The following is an 18,624-nucleotide window of genomic DNA, read 5'->3' as shown; positions in this document are numbered from 1 at the left end:
GCCCTGCGACAGACTGGCGACCTGTCCAGGGGGTCTCCTGCCTTTGCCTAAGTCAGCTGGGATAGACTCCAGCCGCCCCACCCCCCGCGACCCTAGTGAGGATAAAGCGGAGAATGGATGGATGGAATTTGAGAAATAACTCTACTTCTCTATTTAGAAATAGGAGGTGATCCAATATGAAGTCATGATTTTTGCATATCGGTGAACTCAATTTGTGTTTTTATCAGTTTTATTTTTTATTATAGTGTATTTTCATTTTGTTTTGTTTTCCAGAAACATTTCAATTCCAGTTAATCTTGTATACACGCATTTGTTCATCATTTTGTTGTTTTTTTTAACCACAAATCACAGAAGTTCTGAAGACTGAACTTGCTGCAGCGGCCGAAGTCTATCTTGAGCTGCTGCACCATCTTTGGCCGGTGGCTCGGCGCAGTGGATTGTGGGTAAGACGTCAGTCCGCCGCCATATCTGTCTTTCTGTGCCGGCTGAAGGAGAGAGTTAGGAGTCATGAGAGGAATCCGCTCTCTGAACAACTTACCGGTGAGTCCTGTGTTTTGTCGGCTTCTCGTGAATGCTGTGACCGACTGAACCTTCGCTTTGCGCCTTTTGCTTCCGAACCTTCCCGAAAACTGGAGCCGCAGTTAGCGGTTAGCTCGCCGGCTAGTTAGCCTGCTGGTCGGGAGCTAATGCAGGTTCACAGCCTAGTTAGTAACACCTTCTCGTCTGGTCTTTCACACACACTGAAATACTTAAAACTCAGATTATTTTCGCTGTTAAACACCTTGTTGAGGAGGCTTAGCTCAGCTTTAGCCTTCATGCGAACCCTCGCTCAGCTGAATGCAACCTGAAGGTCATCTCTGAACTCACGGATCTGAAATTTGTTAATCGAGGTTTGCTAAAGTCTCCCTTCATAAGGACACAGTTTTGTGACATCCAGATCAGTATCTGATATATTTTTCAGTCACTCTAATGTCAAGCTTTATTGACAGGAGACATGCAGAGTGACTGAGGGCTAAATTTACACAGGTCATCTCGGGTCACCCTCCTCTCAGTCACCAAAGATTTACAGTAAGACAGTCACATTATGAGGATTATTATTAGTTATGTTCAAGTAAAACCGTCAAATAATGTTTTAAACTTGTTTTAAAGTTGGTTGAGTAAATAAGTTTGAGTTGCAGACTAAGTTTTAAGTCATCATTAACGTTTTACTCACCAAATTATCACCAATTAATAATGACATTATCAATACTTTAACTGATAATCAAGGTAGCAGTTCATGGACCCTCTTAGTCACCCCAAATTACATTAAGACAGTCTTATAATGAAGATTATTATGAGTTATGTTCAAGTGAAGCTGTCAAATATTGTTTTAATCTCTCATAAAATTGGTTTAGTGAATACATTTAGACTACAGGCCAAGTTTAAGTCATCATTGTGGACATATGATGTTTTTCTCATTGTCTTCCTGACCAAATTATTAATAAAAACATGATCAATACCTTAACTAATAATCAAGGTAACCGATGGTTGCAGTTATTGTTCATAGACCCTCTCAGTCACTATTAGCTATGTTCAAGTAAAACTGTCAAAGATTATTTTTAAACTCTCTTAAAGTTGGTTTAGTGAATAAATTTGGGTTGTAGACTAACTTCTACGTCATTATTGTAGACGTGTTCATTTTTTAAACATTATCCTGTTCAATTACTAATAAAAACATAAATACCTGAACCGATCGATAATCCAGGAAATAAATGATTATTCACAAACCTTCATTTTCTGTCTCAGAACTTGCTTTATTAACAATTTAAGATATATATCAACAGTTTTAGTCTCTATGAGCGACTCAGATCGTCAGCTGAGGAAATGCGTACTTTTTTTTGCTTTCTGCAAACCTGTAGAGCTGTATGTAAAACCACTGAATGAAGCCGTGTAGTTATAGTTGTGTTTCCATGGAAACTTGTATGTATTCAGCTGGTGAAGCAGAAAATGCATTATTATGGTTTTATACATGATCCTGGTCTCCTGCAGAGTCTGTTTTTCACTGCGGATGATGGAACATAGATTAGAAAACCTATAACATGAATTTAAATTTGATTTTGCTACAAGCTAAAGAGCTTTCTTTGGGTCCTGCTCTATAAAAGTTACAGGGTCATGTTTAAAAGTATGAAGTTTCCATATTTTCTGTAATTGTCCAATATGACAGCCTGTGCCTCCTGATTGAAGTAGGCCACACAAAGTCTGTCCATTTTGGCCAGAAGAAAAGTCAAGTGATGCGTCACAAGCTCTGCTCCAGATGAAAATAAAATGTAGAAAGTTGATCACCACTGATGTAATCACCGTCTCTATTTGGAGTTTTAGGTTTTGTCAACCCAAAAACACAAAGAAAGCTCTCTTGCTTTGTTTGTAGCCTTCTAGTCAATCAGGAAATGTTTTTGTTTTGTAGTCTTTAACTCTAAAAAGCCAGTAGAACTAAACCAATCCTGTATTTTTTTAAGTAAATTCTTCTCCAGCTCGCTGTTCAGCTGTGATGTTTACACTACTTGAAGCTGTATCTCTGCTATTAGGACGTCCTGTTTAGGTTCAGTCAAAGTAGCTCAAAACCTCTTGTTTAGAAGAAAAAAAGCAGCTGCTACAGAAGTCATTGTGTTTAATTTGGTCCCACAGAAACGTTGCTATGCTGCCGCCAGGAGGAGCGAATCTCTGACCGAACCCCTCGCCCTCCAGAAACCCTCCACAGCTGCACCTCCAGCTCCTCAAAATGTCCAGGTAGGCGCTGTTCGTTCTGCACACGTCATGTTTGTTCACGGTTTGATTTCATGCTTCTGCTAACGTTTGTCTTTGCTGCCGCAGGTGTCCAAGCTCCCAAACGGTCTAGTGGTAGCGTCGCTGGAGAACTACTCCCCCCTGTCGAGTGTCGGTTTGTTTGTGAAGTCTGGGAGTCGCTATGAGACTCTGGAGAACCAGGGAGTCTCTCACGTCTTACGACTGGCAGCAAACCTGGTGAGTCGTGAACCAACATCTGCACCAGTCTGTATCTGTGCTAATACCCCTGTACTATACTATACATGTGCGAACTTTCATTTCTCACTTTTTTTCCCCGTTTTCTAGACGACAAAGGGAGCGTCTGCCTTCAAGATCTGCCGTGGTGTGGAGGTGATCGGGGGCAGCCTGAGGTCAGTGAGTGAAGCACACGCTGACAGCTGCTGCTTCTTCTGTTATAAATAGATCCCAATTCAAACACGCGCAGCACATAACAGCTGTGTTGTCGTTTGCTTACGTCCAGCGTGACGTCGTCCAGAGAGAGCATGGTCTACACGGCAGACTGTCTGAGAAGCGACCTGTAAGTTACTTTAATCTTTTTGGTCTGAAGCTCGTTCTGATGCCTCACCGCTCACCTCGCTGTTCTGTCTGTGTCTAGAGACTCGTTATTGGAGTTTCTGGTCAACGTGACCACGGCTCAGGAGTTCCGGCCGTGGGAGGTGCACGACCTGACGCCCAGGGTGAACATTGACAAGGCTCTGGCTCAACAGTGTCCTCAGATAGGTCGGTACCAGGAAGCAGCTCCGAGCTTGTTGCTTTTGGTTGTGTGAAATCGAACCTTAAAGTATGTGTGTGAGGAACATTACAAGCATCCATGTCCTTCAGATCCCCAGCTGAACAGATAATTAAATTTAGGGCTGCAACTAACGATTATTTTGATAATCGATTAATCCGTCGATTATTTTTTCGATTAATCGAATAATCGGTTTATGCACTTACATTTTAGTTTTGCCTTTATTTTCCAATGTAAAATATTAATAAAGGGCCTGTCATTCAATGTACATTTTAAGAGCTTTTAACCATGTTACAATGTGCTAAATTCTTCAAAAACCTATCCAGAGTTAGCCTAGCCGCGCTAGACAACCCACGGCAACAAATTTAATTCTCTGCCAGGGTCGACAACAAAAACGTCAACAGTCGTTGAGCTCCATTAGCACCGACTCTGAATACCGTATTTTCACGACCATAAGGCGCACATAAAAGTCTTAGATTTTCTTCAAATTGTGCGGCGCGCCCTATGGTGCAGTGCGTCCTGTGTGTGTGTTGTAAGGCGGACGTAGACCAGGTGGTTTTTTCCACGCATCACCATCGCTGTTGATCTGTGACTCTATGCGTGCCCATCTCACAGCCGATGTGAAAAAACAAGGGAAGCAAATGAACTCTGAGCTTGCTGTCATTCCGGGAGGCCTGACAAAGGAACTCCAACCGCTGGACATCGGTGTGAACCGGCCGTTCAAAGTAAGGCTGCGAGCGGCGTGGGAGCGATGGATGACCGATGGACACCACAGTTTCACTAAGAGTGGAAGGCAGCGCCGGGCGAGTTACGCCACAGTTTGCGAATGGATTGTAGATGCTTGGGCTAACGTGTCTGCTGGCACTGTTGTTCGAGCTTTCGCAAAAGCCGGCATCATTTCCGAGGCGCCGCACGGCACGGAAAGTGACTCTGACAGTGAAGAAAGTGAGCCTGGCATGTTTGATGGAGGTTTAGCGCAGCTGTTCAATTCAGAAACAGAGGATGAGGACTTCCATGGGTTTGATTGATGACGATTACCGGTAAAAAAAAAGTGAATACCAAACTCAGTTTTGCTCCCGCTCTATTTTTAAATACGCACACTTGTGTGCTTGTTTTATCTGTGTTTTACCATGCCCGCGCCTATTGATGATTAAAAAAATGTTAGTACTTTGTAATCAATACTTAAATAAAGCACAACCAAACTCAGTTTTGCTCCCGCTCTATTTTTAAATACGCACACTTGTGTGCTTGTTTTATCTGTGTTTTACCATGCCCGCGCCTATTGATGATTAAAAAAATGTTAGTACTTTGTAATCAATACTTAAATAAAGCACAACCAAACTCAGTTTTGCTCCCGCTCTATTTTTAAATACGCACACTTGTGTGCTTGTTTTATCTGTGTTTTACCATGCCCGCGCCTATTGATGATTAAAAAAATGTTAGTACTTTGTAATCAATACTTAAATAAAGCACAACCAAACTCAGTTTTGCTCCCGCTCTATTTTTAAATACGCACACTTGTGTGCTTGTTTTATCCGTGTGTTTTACCATGCCCGCGCCTATTGATGATTAAAAAAATGTTAGTACTTTGTAATCAATACTTAAATAAAGCACAACCAAACTCAGTTTTGCTCCCGCTCTATTTTTAAATACGCACACTTGTATGCTTGTGTGTGTGTTGTTGTTGTAAGGCCGAAGTAGTAGAGGACACCATGAGAACGTTAAAGGGGGAAGTGTGGGCGTGGATTGTATATAAAACCCTCGCCATATAATCAGGTGCGCCTTATGTGTGTTAAATACAGTAATGGCACACATAACTGAGACTGCGCCTTTTGGTACGGTGCGCCTTTTGGTCGTGAAAATACGGTAATCTTTCTGTTAACATGTCTGTAATATACACACGTGGACAAAATTGTTGGTACCCCTCAGTTAAAGAAGGAAAAACCCACAATTCTCACTGAAATCACTTGAAACTCACAAAAGTAACAATAAATAAAAATGTATTGAAAATTAAATAATCAAAATCAGCCATCACTTTTGAATTGTTGATTAACATAATTATTTAAAAAAACAAACTAATGAAATAGGGCTGGACAAAAATGATGGTACCCATAACTTAATATTTTGTTGCACAACCTTTCGAGGCAATCACTGCAATTAAACGATTTCTGTATTTGTCAATGAGCGTTCTGCAGCTGTCAACAGGTATTTTGGCCCACTCCTCATGAGCAAACAGCTCCAGTTGTCTCAGGTTTGATGGGTGTCTTCTCCAAATGGCATGTTTCAGCTCCTTCCACATATGTTCAATGGGATTCAGATCTGGGCTCATAGAAGGCCACTTTAGAATAGTCCAACGCTTTTCTCTCAGCCATTCTTGGGTGTTTTTGGCTGTGTGTTTTGGATCGTTGTCCTGTTGGAAGACCCATGACCTGCGACTGAGACCAAGCTTTCTGACACTAGGCAGCACATTTCTCTCCAGAATGCCTTGATAGTCTTCAGATTTCATCGTACCTTGCACACTTTCAAGACACCCTGTGGCAGATGCAGCAAAGCAGCCCCAAAACATTACTGAGCCTCCTCCATGTTTCACCGTAGGGACAGTGTTCTTTTCTTCGTATGCTTGGTTTTTGAGTCTATGAACATAGATGTGCCTTACCAAAAAGCTCCAGTTTGGTCTCATCTGTCCAAAGGACATTCTCCCAGAAGCTTTGTGGCTTGTCAACATGCATTTTTGCAAATTCCAGTCTGGCTTTTTTATGAGTTTTTTTCAGCAGTGGTGTCCTCCTTGGTCGTCTCCCATGAAGTCCACTTTGGCTCAAACAACGACGAATGGTGCGATCTGACACTGATGTACCTTGGCCTTGGAGTTCACCTTTAATTTCTTTGGAGGTTGCTCTGGGCTCTTTGGATACAATTCCAACGATCCGTCTCTTCAATTTGTCATCAATTTTCCTCTTGCGGCCACGTCCAGGGAGGTTGGTTACTGTCCCGTGGGTCTTGAACTTCTGAATAATATGAGCCACTGTTGTCACAGGAACTTCAAGCTGTTTAGAGATGGTCTTATAGCCTTTACCTTTAAGATGTTTGTCTATAATTTTTTTTCGGATGTCCTGGGACAATTCTCTCCTTCGCTTTCTGTTGTCCATGTTCAGTGTGGTACACACCTTTTCACCAAACAGCAGGGTGACTACTTGTCTCCCTTTAAATAGGCAGACTGACTGATTATGAGTTTGGAAACACCTGTGATGTCAATTAAATGACACACCTGAGTTAATCATGTCACTCTGGTCAAATAGTTTTCAATCTTTTATAGAGGTACCATCATTTTTGTCCAGGCCTGTTTCATTAGTTTGTTTTTTTAAATAATTATGTTAATCAACAATTCAAAAGTAATGGCTGTTTTTGATTATTTAATTTTCAATAAATTTTTATTTATTGTTACTTTTGTGAGTTTCAAGTGATTTCAGTGAGAATTGTGGGTTTTTCCTTCTTTAACTGAGGGGTACCAACAATTTTGTCCACGTGTGTACTTGAGCTTCACCCATTGACTGTATAAATAAGGCTTCACCGAACTACCGCATCCTCTGATTTCCGGTGCTCATGGAACTCCGTCAGCCTATTCGTTGCGCTGATTGGTTGTATACTTACCCAATTGCTGCAGAGTGATTTGATAGACAACCTTTTAGCCCGCCTCCCTCCCTGTCGAGCGTGCCTAGACCCTTGTGCCTTCAGAGCATGGGTCTAGCGCGGCTAGGCTAATCCAGAGTTGTATTTTAGTATGTCTCAATTAGCAGCAATCAAAACACTGACTCATCAACACATACGTACTCATACAACCATCTAACATAACAAGATCTTAAATGAAGTTTCACCAAGGCAACATTTATACTTTAAAAACATCTTTCCTGTAGAGAAGCATTTTCTGGGCACCCATGTATTTTAAGCTAAACTGTAATAATATCACAAGTAAGGGCTCCAAAAGTAGTGAACTAAATTTAAGGTAGTAATTTGAGAACAGAAAGAAAATAGAAACAATTTTGCTGCTAATTGCATTTTATTTTTTCCAAAAAAACACAGATTTCAACTGAGAACGAGTTTTATAGCTTATTAACATGCTGTGAAACTGTAAACAATACTGAAAATACAGTGCCATTTCAGGATCCTAAATGGAAGTCACATTTTTAAGAGTTTTTAAAAAAACAAACAAAAACTGAATATTTAGAGAAAACAAGTGCATTTTACAAACAGTGTAAACATTAGTCTAATGAATGAATCATGAACTTTGCATTCCAGTGCAAAAATGTTAGCATGTCCACATGCTCTGGGCTAAGGCTAGCTCTCTTTTTAGAGCCTATATTCCCTGCTGCAGAAAACAGCTGCTCTGCTGGTGTAGTAGTGCTTGGTATACAGAGGTAGGACTTTGCTAGCCTTGACAAAAAGGGGTATACCTGGATGCATTTAAGTTAATTTTCACTTCATTTCTCTTCTTGTAATGTGACTTTTGTGTGTATTTTCATTTCACATTTACGTGTTGTTTATCCATTTCCTGCTGCTATTCTGGGCTGTAACTGTTTAAATAATCATTAGAAGTTACTGTAACTGACAATGTGATCCCGTAATCATAAATAACTGAAGGCCGTATTGACTGTAATGGTTCTCCACCGTACTTTAAGATCATTTGATCATAAACAAGTATTAAATTACATTAAGTGTGCTATTAAAAGGTCTGCAGAAGACTTTCACTGAGCTTGCTGCAGGAAGTAAACAGTGCTATAAACAGAGCTGAGTGTTTGCATCTTCTGTGTTGGAGATGTTGAATGTATTGTCTCTGAAATTTTTTCTATTTTCTTCTGCAGGTATAATTGAGAAGTTGCATGAAGCAGCGTACAAAAACGCCCTTTCCAACTCCCTGTACTGCCCTGACTTCATGGTCGGCCGGATCTCCCCTGAGCAGGTACTTGTGTTTCCAGTCATTTCCTGGCAACTTGGGGAGAATAAACTAGCTGAAGTTAGAAGAAAAATATGGAAATGTGGTTCTTACACCCTCCTCCTCCTTCTCCTGACTTTCCTGTGTAGCTGCAGTCGTTTGTTGAGGACACTTACACTACCGGCAGAATGGCTCTTGTAGGTTTAGGTGAGTGTCGTTTTGTCTCAGTTGCTCTCCTTTCTCAGCTAGCTCTGTTAGCCTTAGCGGTGTGGCTGAAGCAGTGACTCAGAGCCTCATTATTCTGTCTTTTTTATGCGTCCAGGTGTCAAACACTCCGTCTTGAGGCAGGTGGGCGAGACGCTGCTGAGTGTCCGCAGCGGCGCCGGAGCTCCTGTGGCTAAATCTGTGTACCGTGGAGGTAAAACCTGGTGTTAAGAGGCAGCATTACACTCTCAGCATCCACATCTGCTGTGTTTTCATGGTGGCTTTTTGTATGCAGGTGAGCTGCGAGTCCAGAGCAACGACGACCTGGTCCACGCCCTGGTGGCCAGCGAGGGCGGCGTGGCAGGTAGCGCCGAGGCTAATGCCTTCACTGTGCTGCAAAGGATCCTGGGAGCTGGTCCACATGTAAAGAGGGGCTCCAGCATCAGCAGCAAACTGAGCCAGGGTATTGCCAAAGCTACCGCACAGCCCTTTGATGTAAGTTAAAGACACTCAAAGCTACTGTTTTATTATAAAAATTGCACATATATAGTGTAGTACAGTAGCATTGTACATATATATTATAGTACAGGGGTATTCAACTAAAACTAAAGCCATGAGAACCCACATGTATTTAGTTAATTATGTAAAAATCACATAAATCTGTTTTCATGTTTGGTCCAGTAAACACAAATAAGAAAACTGATCAATTTATTAGTATTTATTACCGAGAATATTCAGTCAGTAACTTTATGAGACACTGTCAGACCTCCATGCACTTCATTACCATATCATGTCTGAATATATAAAGTTTGATAGTTTTATTGTGCAGCTGTCTGTTATCAATATTTAGCTGGCTTGACTGACAAAATAAAATGACACGTTAAGACACAAAACAATAGTAAAAAAAATGACACAAAAGGATGCCAAATTTAGAATAAAAATGAAAATTGCATAAAAGGATGCTTGCATAAACAAAAAATGACACAAAAAGACACTAAAATAGTAACACAAAAATGACGAAACAAAGCTTAAGTAACACAACAATGCCAAAAAGAGACACAAAACTACGCTTAAATAATTTAAAAAAGACACAAAAAGATGCCAAATTTAGCACAAAAAGATGGATGCTTAAATAACTTTTAAAAAAAAAAGTTAAAAAGGCACAAAATGATGCTAAAACAATACAAAAAGACACAAAAGCATGCTTAAGTAGTTACAAAAATGACACAACACAAGTTCTAGTGGACCCAAAGACTCGGTCAGTTCAACTTGCAGGATTGTTTTGCAAGAAATAAATTCAGAACAAAAAACAAGTTGGTTACATCTCTGCTGCAGAAAGAAACAAGGGAGGAAATGTGCCACACAGACATGAATTATGGCACTCGTATGTTTTATCTGAACTTCAGTAAATCCTTAAACCATCTGTAGCTGGAAAACAGACGTCGGATGCTGTTTAATTTGTCTGTCACCTCTGCTCGTCTTCCAGGCCACCGCCTTCAACGCCTCGTACTCCGACTCCGGCTTGTTCGGCGTCTACACCATCGCACAAGCCGACTCTGCAGGAGAGGCGAGTTCTGAGTTTTCTGTGTTCATCTAAAAACTGCCAAAACGTCCGTCTCGCTAAAACTTGTCGTCTTTGTCCGTGCAGGTGATCAAAGCTGCCATTGCTCAGGTGAGCGGCGTGGTGGAGGGAGGCGTGTCAGCGGCCGACGTCACCAGAGCAAAGTGAGTCACCTGGAGGAGGCTGGTTGAGTAGCAGACGCTCGTTATCTGGTCTAAACTCTGTGGTTCTGCACAGGAACCAGGTGAAAGCCGAGTACCTGATGTCCATGGAGAGCTCTGAGGGCCTGTTGGAGGAGATCGGTGCTCAAGCTCTGGCCACTGGAACGTACCAGGTCCCTGACGCCGTCCTCCAGGCCGTAGACGCCGTCACCCAGGACGACGTGGTCAAGGTGAGTGATGACATCACACTAGAAAAAATGCCCCTCTCAAAACAAGAAAAAAAGCCTATTTCAAAGAACTTTTACCTTGAAATAAGTGGAAAAAAATCTGCTAATAGAACAAGTGAAAAATGAGATAAGATTTCTTGAAATAAGATTTGATATTTAGAATATTGAGATCTTAAAATTAGCTGGGAAAACTTATTTTAAGCTGTATTTTACCAGGATTGTCAAGCTTAGATGTCTTAACCCTCCTGTTGTCTTCATTTACGGCACCAAAAAATATTGTTCCTTTGTCTGAAAAAAATCCAAAAATTCAGCAAAAAAAATTCCCCAAATTTATAAAACAAAATTTTCTAATTGTTTAGGAAGAAAATTCCTTGAAAGTTACCCTGAATTTTTTGTTTTTTATATCTGCAAATTTGGCAAGAAATAAAAATTTAGAAAATAAAAAAAATTGAAATTGGAAATATTTTGAAAAAAATGAATAGAAATCTCCCCCCAAAAAATCCTAAAAATATCTAAAGTGATTACATATTTATCAGTAAAACTTCTAATATTTTCTTTAAGAATATTCAGAAAAGAATCAACCAAAATCCAGTGAAATTCGCTGGATTTTGGTTGTTTTTTTTCCCGAATGTTCATAAAGAAACATTTTTTTAACATTTTTTTTTCCATCAAAAAATGTTCAAAAGTTTACCCTAAAAATTTGAAAATGTGGAAGTTTTCACTGAAAATTATCATTTTTTTTCCACATGGTCAAACTTAAAACGGGCCAAGTTGACCCACAGGACGACACGAGGGTTAAAACAAGATAATTTCAAGATTGTTTGACTAAACGAAATATTTAAGATGCATTGTCTTAAAACAAGTCCTTCCATTTTTCCTGAAATGTTAATTGTTCAGTGAATTTATCTTAAATCAAATGGGATGAGATGTTTTGACTAAAAAAAAGACAAATAGACTTGGTAAGATTTTGATTTTTGCAGTGCATCTACAATTTTAGATTTAAACTAATGAGAACTGATGTGCAATTTGTTCAAAATCAGGGTGAACAACTTTTACCGTCTGCAGAGCAAAGAGTTTTGTAACGACTAGATTTGTGCAAGAATGCAAACAGAGCAGGAAAGCAGAGTAGCAGAGACGATGATTGATGTAAAAGCTACCTGTAATTTGGAGGTTCACCTTAATATCTTGGCTGCAGAAATGTCTCTTTGTAGTAAAGGAAGTTCCCTCTATTGCCCCTGATGATCCCTCCTCTTATCTTATCTGCCACCATAATTTCCTTCTGGATTAACAAACTTTTATCTTATCCGTCGGTCCCTGTGGTCTGGATTCATCTCTTTTCCCTCCTCACTTTGTTTCTCCTCTGATTTCTGCTACGATGTCCATCATTATGTTCTTTTAATTCAAATGAACCAACATTGAAGACGCCCGGTTTATTCTCCTCATCTGACTTCATATTTGTTGCCATGGTAACGTCAGTGTAATGGAATTTGCAGCCTTACTTTCACCTCCAATTTCTCCACCTTCTTTATTCCATCTTTCATAGAAAAATGATTTGCACTGCCTGTCTAAAAATAAAGTCTCACTCTAATATTTCATTGGACCGCTTTTAGCTCTGAGAACGACACGCATTCACCGTGGCATCGTTTCACTAAACATCCGCAATGTCACAGCATTTATTTCTGTCCAGAGTTGTATTCATTTTCTACCAAGATCTTATATTGATGATGGGAGAGTCAGACAAAGTCTTCTCCTGAATATCTAAAGATTCTCAGTGGGGCTGAGGTCTGGACTCTGTGGAGGACAATCCATCTCATGCTCCCTGATCCACTCATTCTCAATGTGAGCCCCATGAATCCTGGCATCATCATCTTGGAACATGTCCATGATCATCAGGGAAGAAAAACTCCACTGATGTAAAGACCTGGTCATTCAGTATCTTCAGGTATCAGCTGACCTCATTCTTTGGGAACATAACGTTGCTGAACCTGACCAACCCCAGATCATAACTCTAACCCCCACAGGCTGGTAGACACTAGACATGATGAGTTCATCACTTCATCTGCCTCTCTTCTTACCCTGATGCCCCCGTCACTCTGGAACAGGGTAAATCTGGACTCATCAGACCACATGACCTTCTTCATTGCTCCAGAGTCCAATCTTTATGCTAACTAGAAAACTGAAGCCTTTTTTTCTGATTAGCCTCACTGATCAGTGGTTTTCTTAGAGCTACAGCTGTTTAGTCCCAAACCTTTGAGTTCCCTTCACATTGTGGAAATGTTCTTACTTTCACTATTAAACATAGCCATGAGTTCTACTGTTGATTTCCTACCATCATCTAAGAGTTTGTTCCAACCACAGATGATGGTTCTCCACTATCCTTCAGGTTTTAATGATGCGTTGGACGGTTCTTAACCTGATTTTGTAGTTTCAGAAATCTCCTTCATTCTTTTCTTTGCTTGATGCAGGCCAATAATTTGACCCTTCTGAGACAGATTAACATCCTTTCCATGGCCACAGGATATGTCTTCCAACATGGTTGTTTAAGAAATGAGAAGCTCCTCACTGCATCAGCTATAGGGTTAAAGAAGTTGTTGCAGCTGAAACTTATTCATCACTGCAGTAATTATCCAATGGAAGACTCTTACCTAGGGGCTGCACAGTGACGTAGTGGTTAGCACTTTCGCCTTGCAGCAAGAAGATCCCCGGTTCAAATCCCAGGGTGGGCCTGGGATCTTTCTGCATGGAGTTTGCATGTTCTCCCTGTGCATGCGTGGGTTTTCTCCGGGTACTCCGGCTTCCTCCCACAGTCCAAAAACATGCTGAGCTTAATTGGTTACTCTAAATTGCCCGTAGGTGTGAATGTGAGTGTGATTGTTTGTCTGTATATGTAGCCCTGCGACAGACTGGCGATCTGTCCAGGGTGTCCCCTGCCTTCGCCCGAGTCAGCTGGGATAGGCTCCAGCACCCCCCGCGACCCTAGTGAGGATAAAGCGGTGTATAGAGGATGGATGGAAGACTCTTACCTATTTGATTAGTTGAATCCAAGTTGTGACTTTTTTTCTCTTTTTTTGACAGGGAACATATAAAGTCAAAAATCATCATTAAAATCTTAATAATTTTTTCAGTTTTTCGTGAAAAATGATTTAAAAAAAAGATATCTGACTTTAATTTATTAAGAAACAATGTCGTGTTTCACTACCTGCAGGTATACTCGTTAAATTTAGAGATTTGTTTGATAATTACAGGTCAAATATATGTTTTTGTTTCACATTTGAATTGTTTCTAAGCTGTACTTGTTTAGTACCTGTTTGAAAATAAATGCAAACATAATAGAGAAAGATATTCTTACATTTTGTTTGTGCGAGAATATTTTGGTTAGAGTTTATTTAATGAACACAAATGCACTTAGTGCACTGTTTAAGTTGTAATTTTGTGTCTCCGTCTTTTCTGTTTCAGGCTGCGAAAAAATTTGTGTCTGGCAAGAAGACGATGGCAGCAAGTGGACACCTCGTTAATACGCCGTTTGTGGATGAAGTATGAAAGCAAAGTATAAGAACAGTTTATTTTAACTTGTCTCTGCTGTGTCTGGATGTTTTAAAAAAAAAAAAAAAAGCAAAGAGGACCTCGGAGGCACAGCAGCAACTCATCGGACGTCACCAATCATTTGTAGTCTGTCCTGCAGTTTGTCTCCACAAAACCTGAAGCTGCAGGTTCACACTGCAGCTTCCCTGTTGGCTTTCTGTCAATTTAACTGTATATCTATGTAAATTAAAGAAATACCAGTAATACGGTTGGTTGTTGCTTGAATTCAGAGTTCTATTCTAGACCAGTGTGAGGGTCTGGTAGCTTATTTCTGACGGATTGTTCCATTCGTCGACCAGCGGGGGGACCCAGAGGCACAAACATTCATTCATGTCAGAGAATTCTCCTCAAAAGTTTCCTTTAACCCTGGTGTTGTCCTGCAGGTCAAAATTGACCTGTTTTGAAGTTTGAAAATGTGGGGGAAACATATATATATATATATATATATATATATATATATATTTTTTTTTTTTTTTCACAGTGAAACTTCTGATGTCCACATTTTCAACATTTTTGGGAAATCTTTGAACATTTTTTGGTGGAAAAAAATGTTAAAGATATTTCTTAGGAACATTCACCAAAAAAATAAACCAAAATCCAACAAATTTTACTGAATTTTGGTTGATTTCTTTTTTTGTAAATCTTATTAAAGAAGATATTAGAAGTTTCACTGATATATATGTAATCACTTTAGATATTTTTAGGATTTTTTGGAAGATTTTTAGGATTTTTTGAAAATATTCACAAGAATTTTCTTGCCAAATTTGGGTGATTTTTTTTTTTTTTAAATAAAACTTTCGATGGAAACTTTTAAGGAATTACTGGAATTTTCTTCTTGAAGGTTTTGCAAATTTTCAGGAATTTGGGGGATTTTTCTTGCTGAATTATGGGATTTTGTTTTCAGACATACAATATTTTTTGGTGCCTGTACATGAGATTAATAGGAGGGTTAATTCAAAAACTTTATGCAAGCTCTGACTTTATCCAGCTGGCAGATTTATTATTTGTAAAATAATTACCTTTAAGAAACCAGCTAAATGTACACAAGGGATCAAAGTAAAAGTACTCCTCGTGTACTGCTCCATGCCAGTGTGACATTATTGTGTTAAAGTACTGAATTAGTGTTTTATTATTGAGGCACAATTTAAATGTTAGTCCTGAAAAGCTTAATTTTAAATTAAAAACATGTAGATTAAACATGAATTTTATATTCTATATGGTGAAGAATACCACATATATAAGAATTAATGTAGTTAATTTTCACCACTGAGACGCTAATTAAGAAGCACATTTTCTTGCTCCATCTATAAAATGATAAATTGTCATTAATCTACAGTAAAATAGCTTTTAAAATAGTGTGAAAATCACAGGTCTTGTCCTGAGTAAATTTAGTTTTATTTTTGTATTTGTAATTTTGTATACAAAATTTGTCTGAAAATCAAGAAAAAAAACACTAACATTCATTAGGAATTAAGAAGGGAGGTCTTACATCAAAATATTAGTTTTAAATTATTATTTTTTCATTTCATTTTGTTTAAATTGTGTTCTATTAAGTTAAATAAGAGGCAGTTGTGACCTTATCTTGTGCAAAATCAAACTTAAAAGCCATATTTTAAAGAGATGAGAGCTAATATCAAAATAATGAAATTTACTTTCAGAAATTATTACATTTTTGAAATTTGTATTATTTTGTTTACTTGTTGCACCCTTAAAGTAAATAAGAAGTCATAGAATATACTCTGCAGATATTTAATGTATACACAACAGTAAACCACCTGGAGACTACGGAAGCACGAAAGCTTATCTTGATTTAAATTTTAGAGGTGAAAATTAATTATATTTACACTTACAATGACACTTTGGAGACACTTGATTCGTAACACTTGAAATATAAAAATAAACAATGCAAAAATAGACTAAATTTTAAAAGAAATAGACTTGTGTCTCTTGTTATTTAACCTTCTGAGATGTTCTAATGGAAGTTTTAGTATTTTTACGTTATTTTAAAGCTATTTTACAGTAGATTGACAGTTTATCATTTTTTTGATGGAACATATACTGATGGATAAATGTCAGATATGAATCTGAAAGTAGCTTGTAATTGTCAGTATACTGCATGAATGGAGTACCTCATAAAGGAAATTACTAAAGAGAAATACTCTACTTTTTAATTTACGTCTCAGTGGTAAACACACTCAACAAAAATATAAACGCAATGCAACACTTGGCTGGTCTCAGACCATCTTGGAGGTGAACATGCTGGATGTGGAGGTCCTGGGCTGGTGTGGTTACACGTGGTCTGTGGTTGTGAGGCTGGTTGGATGTACTGCCAAATTCTCTGAAACGCCTTTGGAGACGGCTTATGGTAGAGAAATGAACATTTAATACACGAGCAATAGCTCTGTTTGACATTCCTGCTGTCAGCATGCCAATTGCACGCTCCCTCAAATCTTGCCACATCTGTGGCATTGTGCTGTGTGATGAAACTGCACTTTTCAGAGTGGCCTTTTATTGTGGGCAGTCTAAGGCGCACCTGTGCACTAATCATGGTGTCTAATCAGCATCTTGATATGGCACACCTGTGAGGTGGGATGGATTATCTCAGCAAAGGAGAAGTGCTCACTATCACAGATTTTGACAGATTTGTGAACAATATTTAAGAGAAATGGTGATTTTGTGTATGTGGAAAAAGTTTTAAATCTTTGAGTTCATCTCATAAAAAATGGGAGCAAAAACAAAAGTGTTGCGTTTATATTTTTGTTGAGTGTATTAACTATATTTACTGGAGTAATTAAAATCATGGAATTCTTAACACTTATTACTTGAGGATATAAAAATAATATAAGAATAAATTAAAATAAATAAATAGTGTTTTGTCTCTTGTTATTTATTTACTTTCTGAGTTTTAACATAAATTTGGGTTTAAAGCTGATCCGTTAATTCAGGGCGACTCAGGACAAGAACCCCAATTTTCACACGAAGTATCGCGAGAGGTGGGCGAACGTCTCCCCACCGTGCGCTCGTGCGTGCGTGTGCGTGTATATGTATGTGTGTGACGCTGCGTGGGGGTGTCCGTCCGCCTGATGTCATTTGGCAGGAGGGGAGGCTGAGCTAGCGGTGGGCGCACGACGGGCTCCGGAGCACAACAATACCGTCTCCGTTCTAGCGTTTCACCGTCTCCACCGACCACACCGGGACTTTTTCTGTCACTTCGGGGTTGGTACGCGCCGCGGTTGGATCCGCGGTTCCCCCCAAGGAGGACAGCAGGAGGGGCGGCTGGCTGGCTAACGGACCCACGGTACCAGATGCTATTCCAGCGGAGGACGGGCTCACCGAGGCGGCAGACGGTGATGGCTTCTCGCTTCCCTGACGGCTAAACCTTCGCTGAAACTCGGATCTTACGACGCGACGGGACCCGCTCCGCTTCCTCCGCGCCTCCGTTCGTGTGTGTGAGATGTTAGCTCGGTCTCGGCCGTCGAGCAGCCTCTGGGCCGCAGCTCGGCACCCCGAGCCCGAATCTGGGAACTAGCTAGCTAGCCGCCTGCTAGCCGCAGCTGTAGCCGATGCTGCCGCTGCGGCTGCTGCTGATCCCGGAGACGAGCCGCTCGCTGCAGGGCCTCGGTGAGCTCCATTGTTTCCCGGTGCTGGTTTGAGATGTGATGTTTTTGTGCGCTGCTGGAGGAGCTAACGTTGCTGCGAAATGCACCGCAGAACCCCGGCAGCGGGCTCCTGCTGACGGGGGCGAGGTTAGACTGATCAGCCCGCCCTGAGACTCTCGACACCTGGGCACACATTTGGACTCCGACCGCCGCATTCCCCCCCACACGTCCTTCAGCTCTCCTGTCGATATGGATAAACTCACGATCATTTCTGGGTGTCTGTTCCTGGCAGCAGATATCTTTGCAATAGCCAGCATTGCAAACCCGGACTGGATCAACACCGGTGAATCAGCAGGTAAACACATAAATATCTTTATGTGTGTTTTTTATTGTTTTTCTGCAGGATCTGTTCCACATCGCAGCTTTGTTTGGCATCAGATAATCTTCTCAACAAAGAAACGTCCCCTTGTGTTGCAGGGTTTCATCTGCAGCAGCATCTTTTGTCCTCCACAGCAGCGTTGTTTGTCTATCATTATTATTGTTATTGCAGTTATTATTGTGGTGTTGCTTCTGATTCAGCCTCAAACAGAAAACAGCGATCAGACAGTTGCGTTATTGATTGATCAGCACCAAGGCTCTGCTCTAGGCCGATGGATGGATGGATAGATAGATAGATAGATAGGTGATTTATCCTCTTGGGCAAGTTCTATAGCTCACACGTTATATTTTGGAAAAAATAAGGAAATGAAGGTGCAAAATCATGCAGGTATCTTATAATATAGAGCATAAAAAAGTTTAGTTAATGTATAA

The 18,624-nt window shown here is 40.1% G+C and overlaps 2 protein-coding genes across 2 annotated transcripts in view; both read left to right on the top strand.

Moving 5' to 3' along the window:
* The first annotated feature begins 402 nt into the window (after positions 1-402).
* Positions 403-14,421, top strand: LOC110956730 (cytochrome b-c1 complex subunit 2, mitochondrial). Its single transcript, XM_022202389.2, has 14 exons — positions 403-540; positions 2,665-2,766; positions 2,851-3,000; positions 3,109-3,173; positions 3,284-3,340; positions 3,419-3,543; positions 8,410-8,507; positions 8,630-8,687; positions 8,803-8,898; positions 8,980-9,179; positions 10,171-10,251; positions 10,333-10,409; positions 10,483-10,636; positions 14,090-14,421. Exons 1-14 carry the CDS (start codon positions 508-510, stop codon positions 14,171-14,173), a joined length of 1,380 nt encoding a protein of 459 aa, XP_022058081.2. The 5' UTR covers positions 403-507; the 3' UTR covers positions 14,174-14,421.
* Positions 14,422-17,273: 2,852 nt separating this feature from the next.
* The window catches only part of mosmoa (modulator of smoothened a), a 36,660-nt gene continuing 35,309 nt past the window's right edge, over positions 17,274-18,624 (top strand). Inside the window, exon 1 of the mRNA XM_022202388.2 lies at positions 17,274-18,169. Within this exon, the coding sequence (XP_022058080.1) occupies positions 18,064-18,169 (106 nt within the window). The 5' untranslated portion in view covers positions 17,274-18,063. The remainder of the gene's footprint in view (positions 18,170-18,624) is intronic.

Source organism: Acanthochromis polyacanthus, chromosome 21, assembly GCF_021347895.1.
Source record: "Acanthochromis polyacanthus isolate Apoly-LR-REF ecotype Palm Island chromosome 21, KAUST_Apoly_ChrSc, whole genome shotgun sequence".
Lineage (NCBI taxonomy): Eukaryota > Metazoa > Chordata > Actinopteri > Pomacentridae > Acanthochromis > Acanthochromis polyacanthus.
This window is presented reverse-complemented; position numbering and strand designations above follow the sequence as displayed.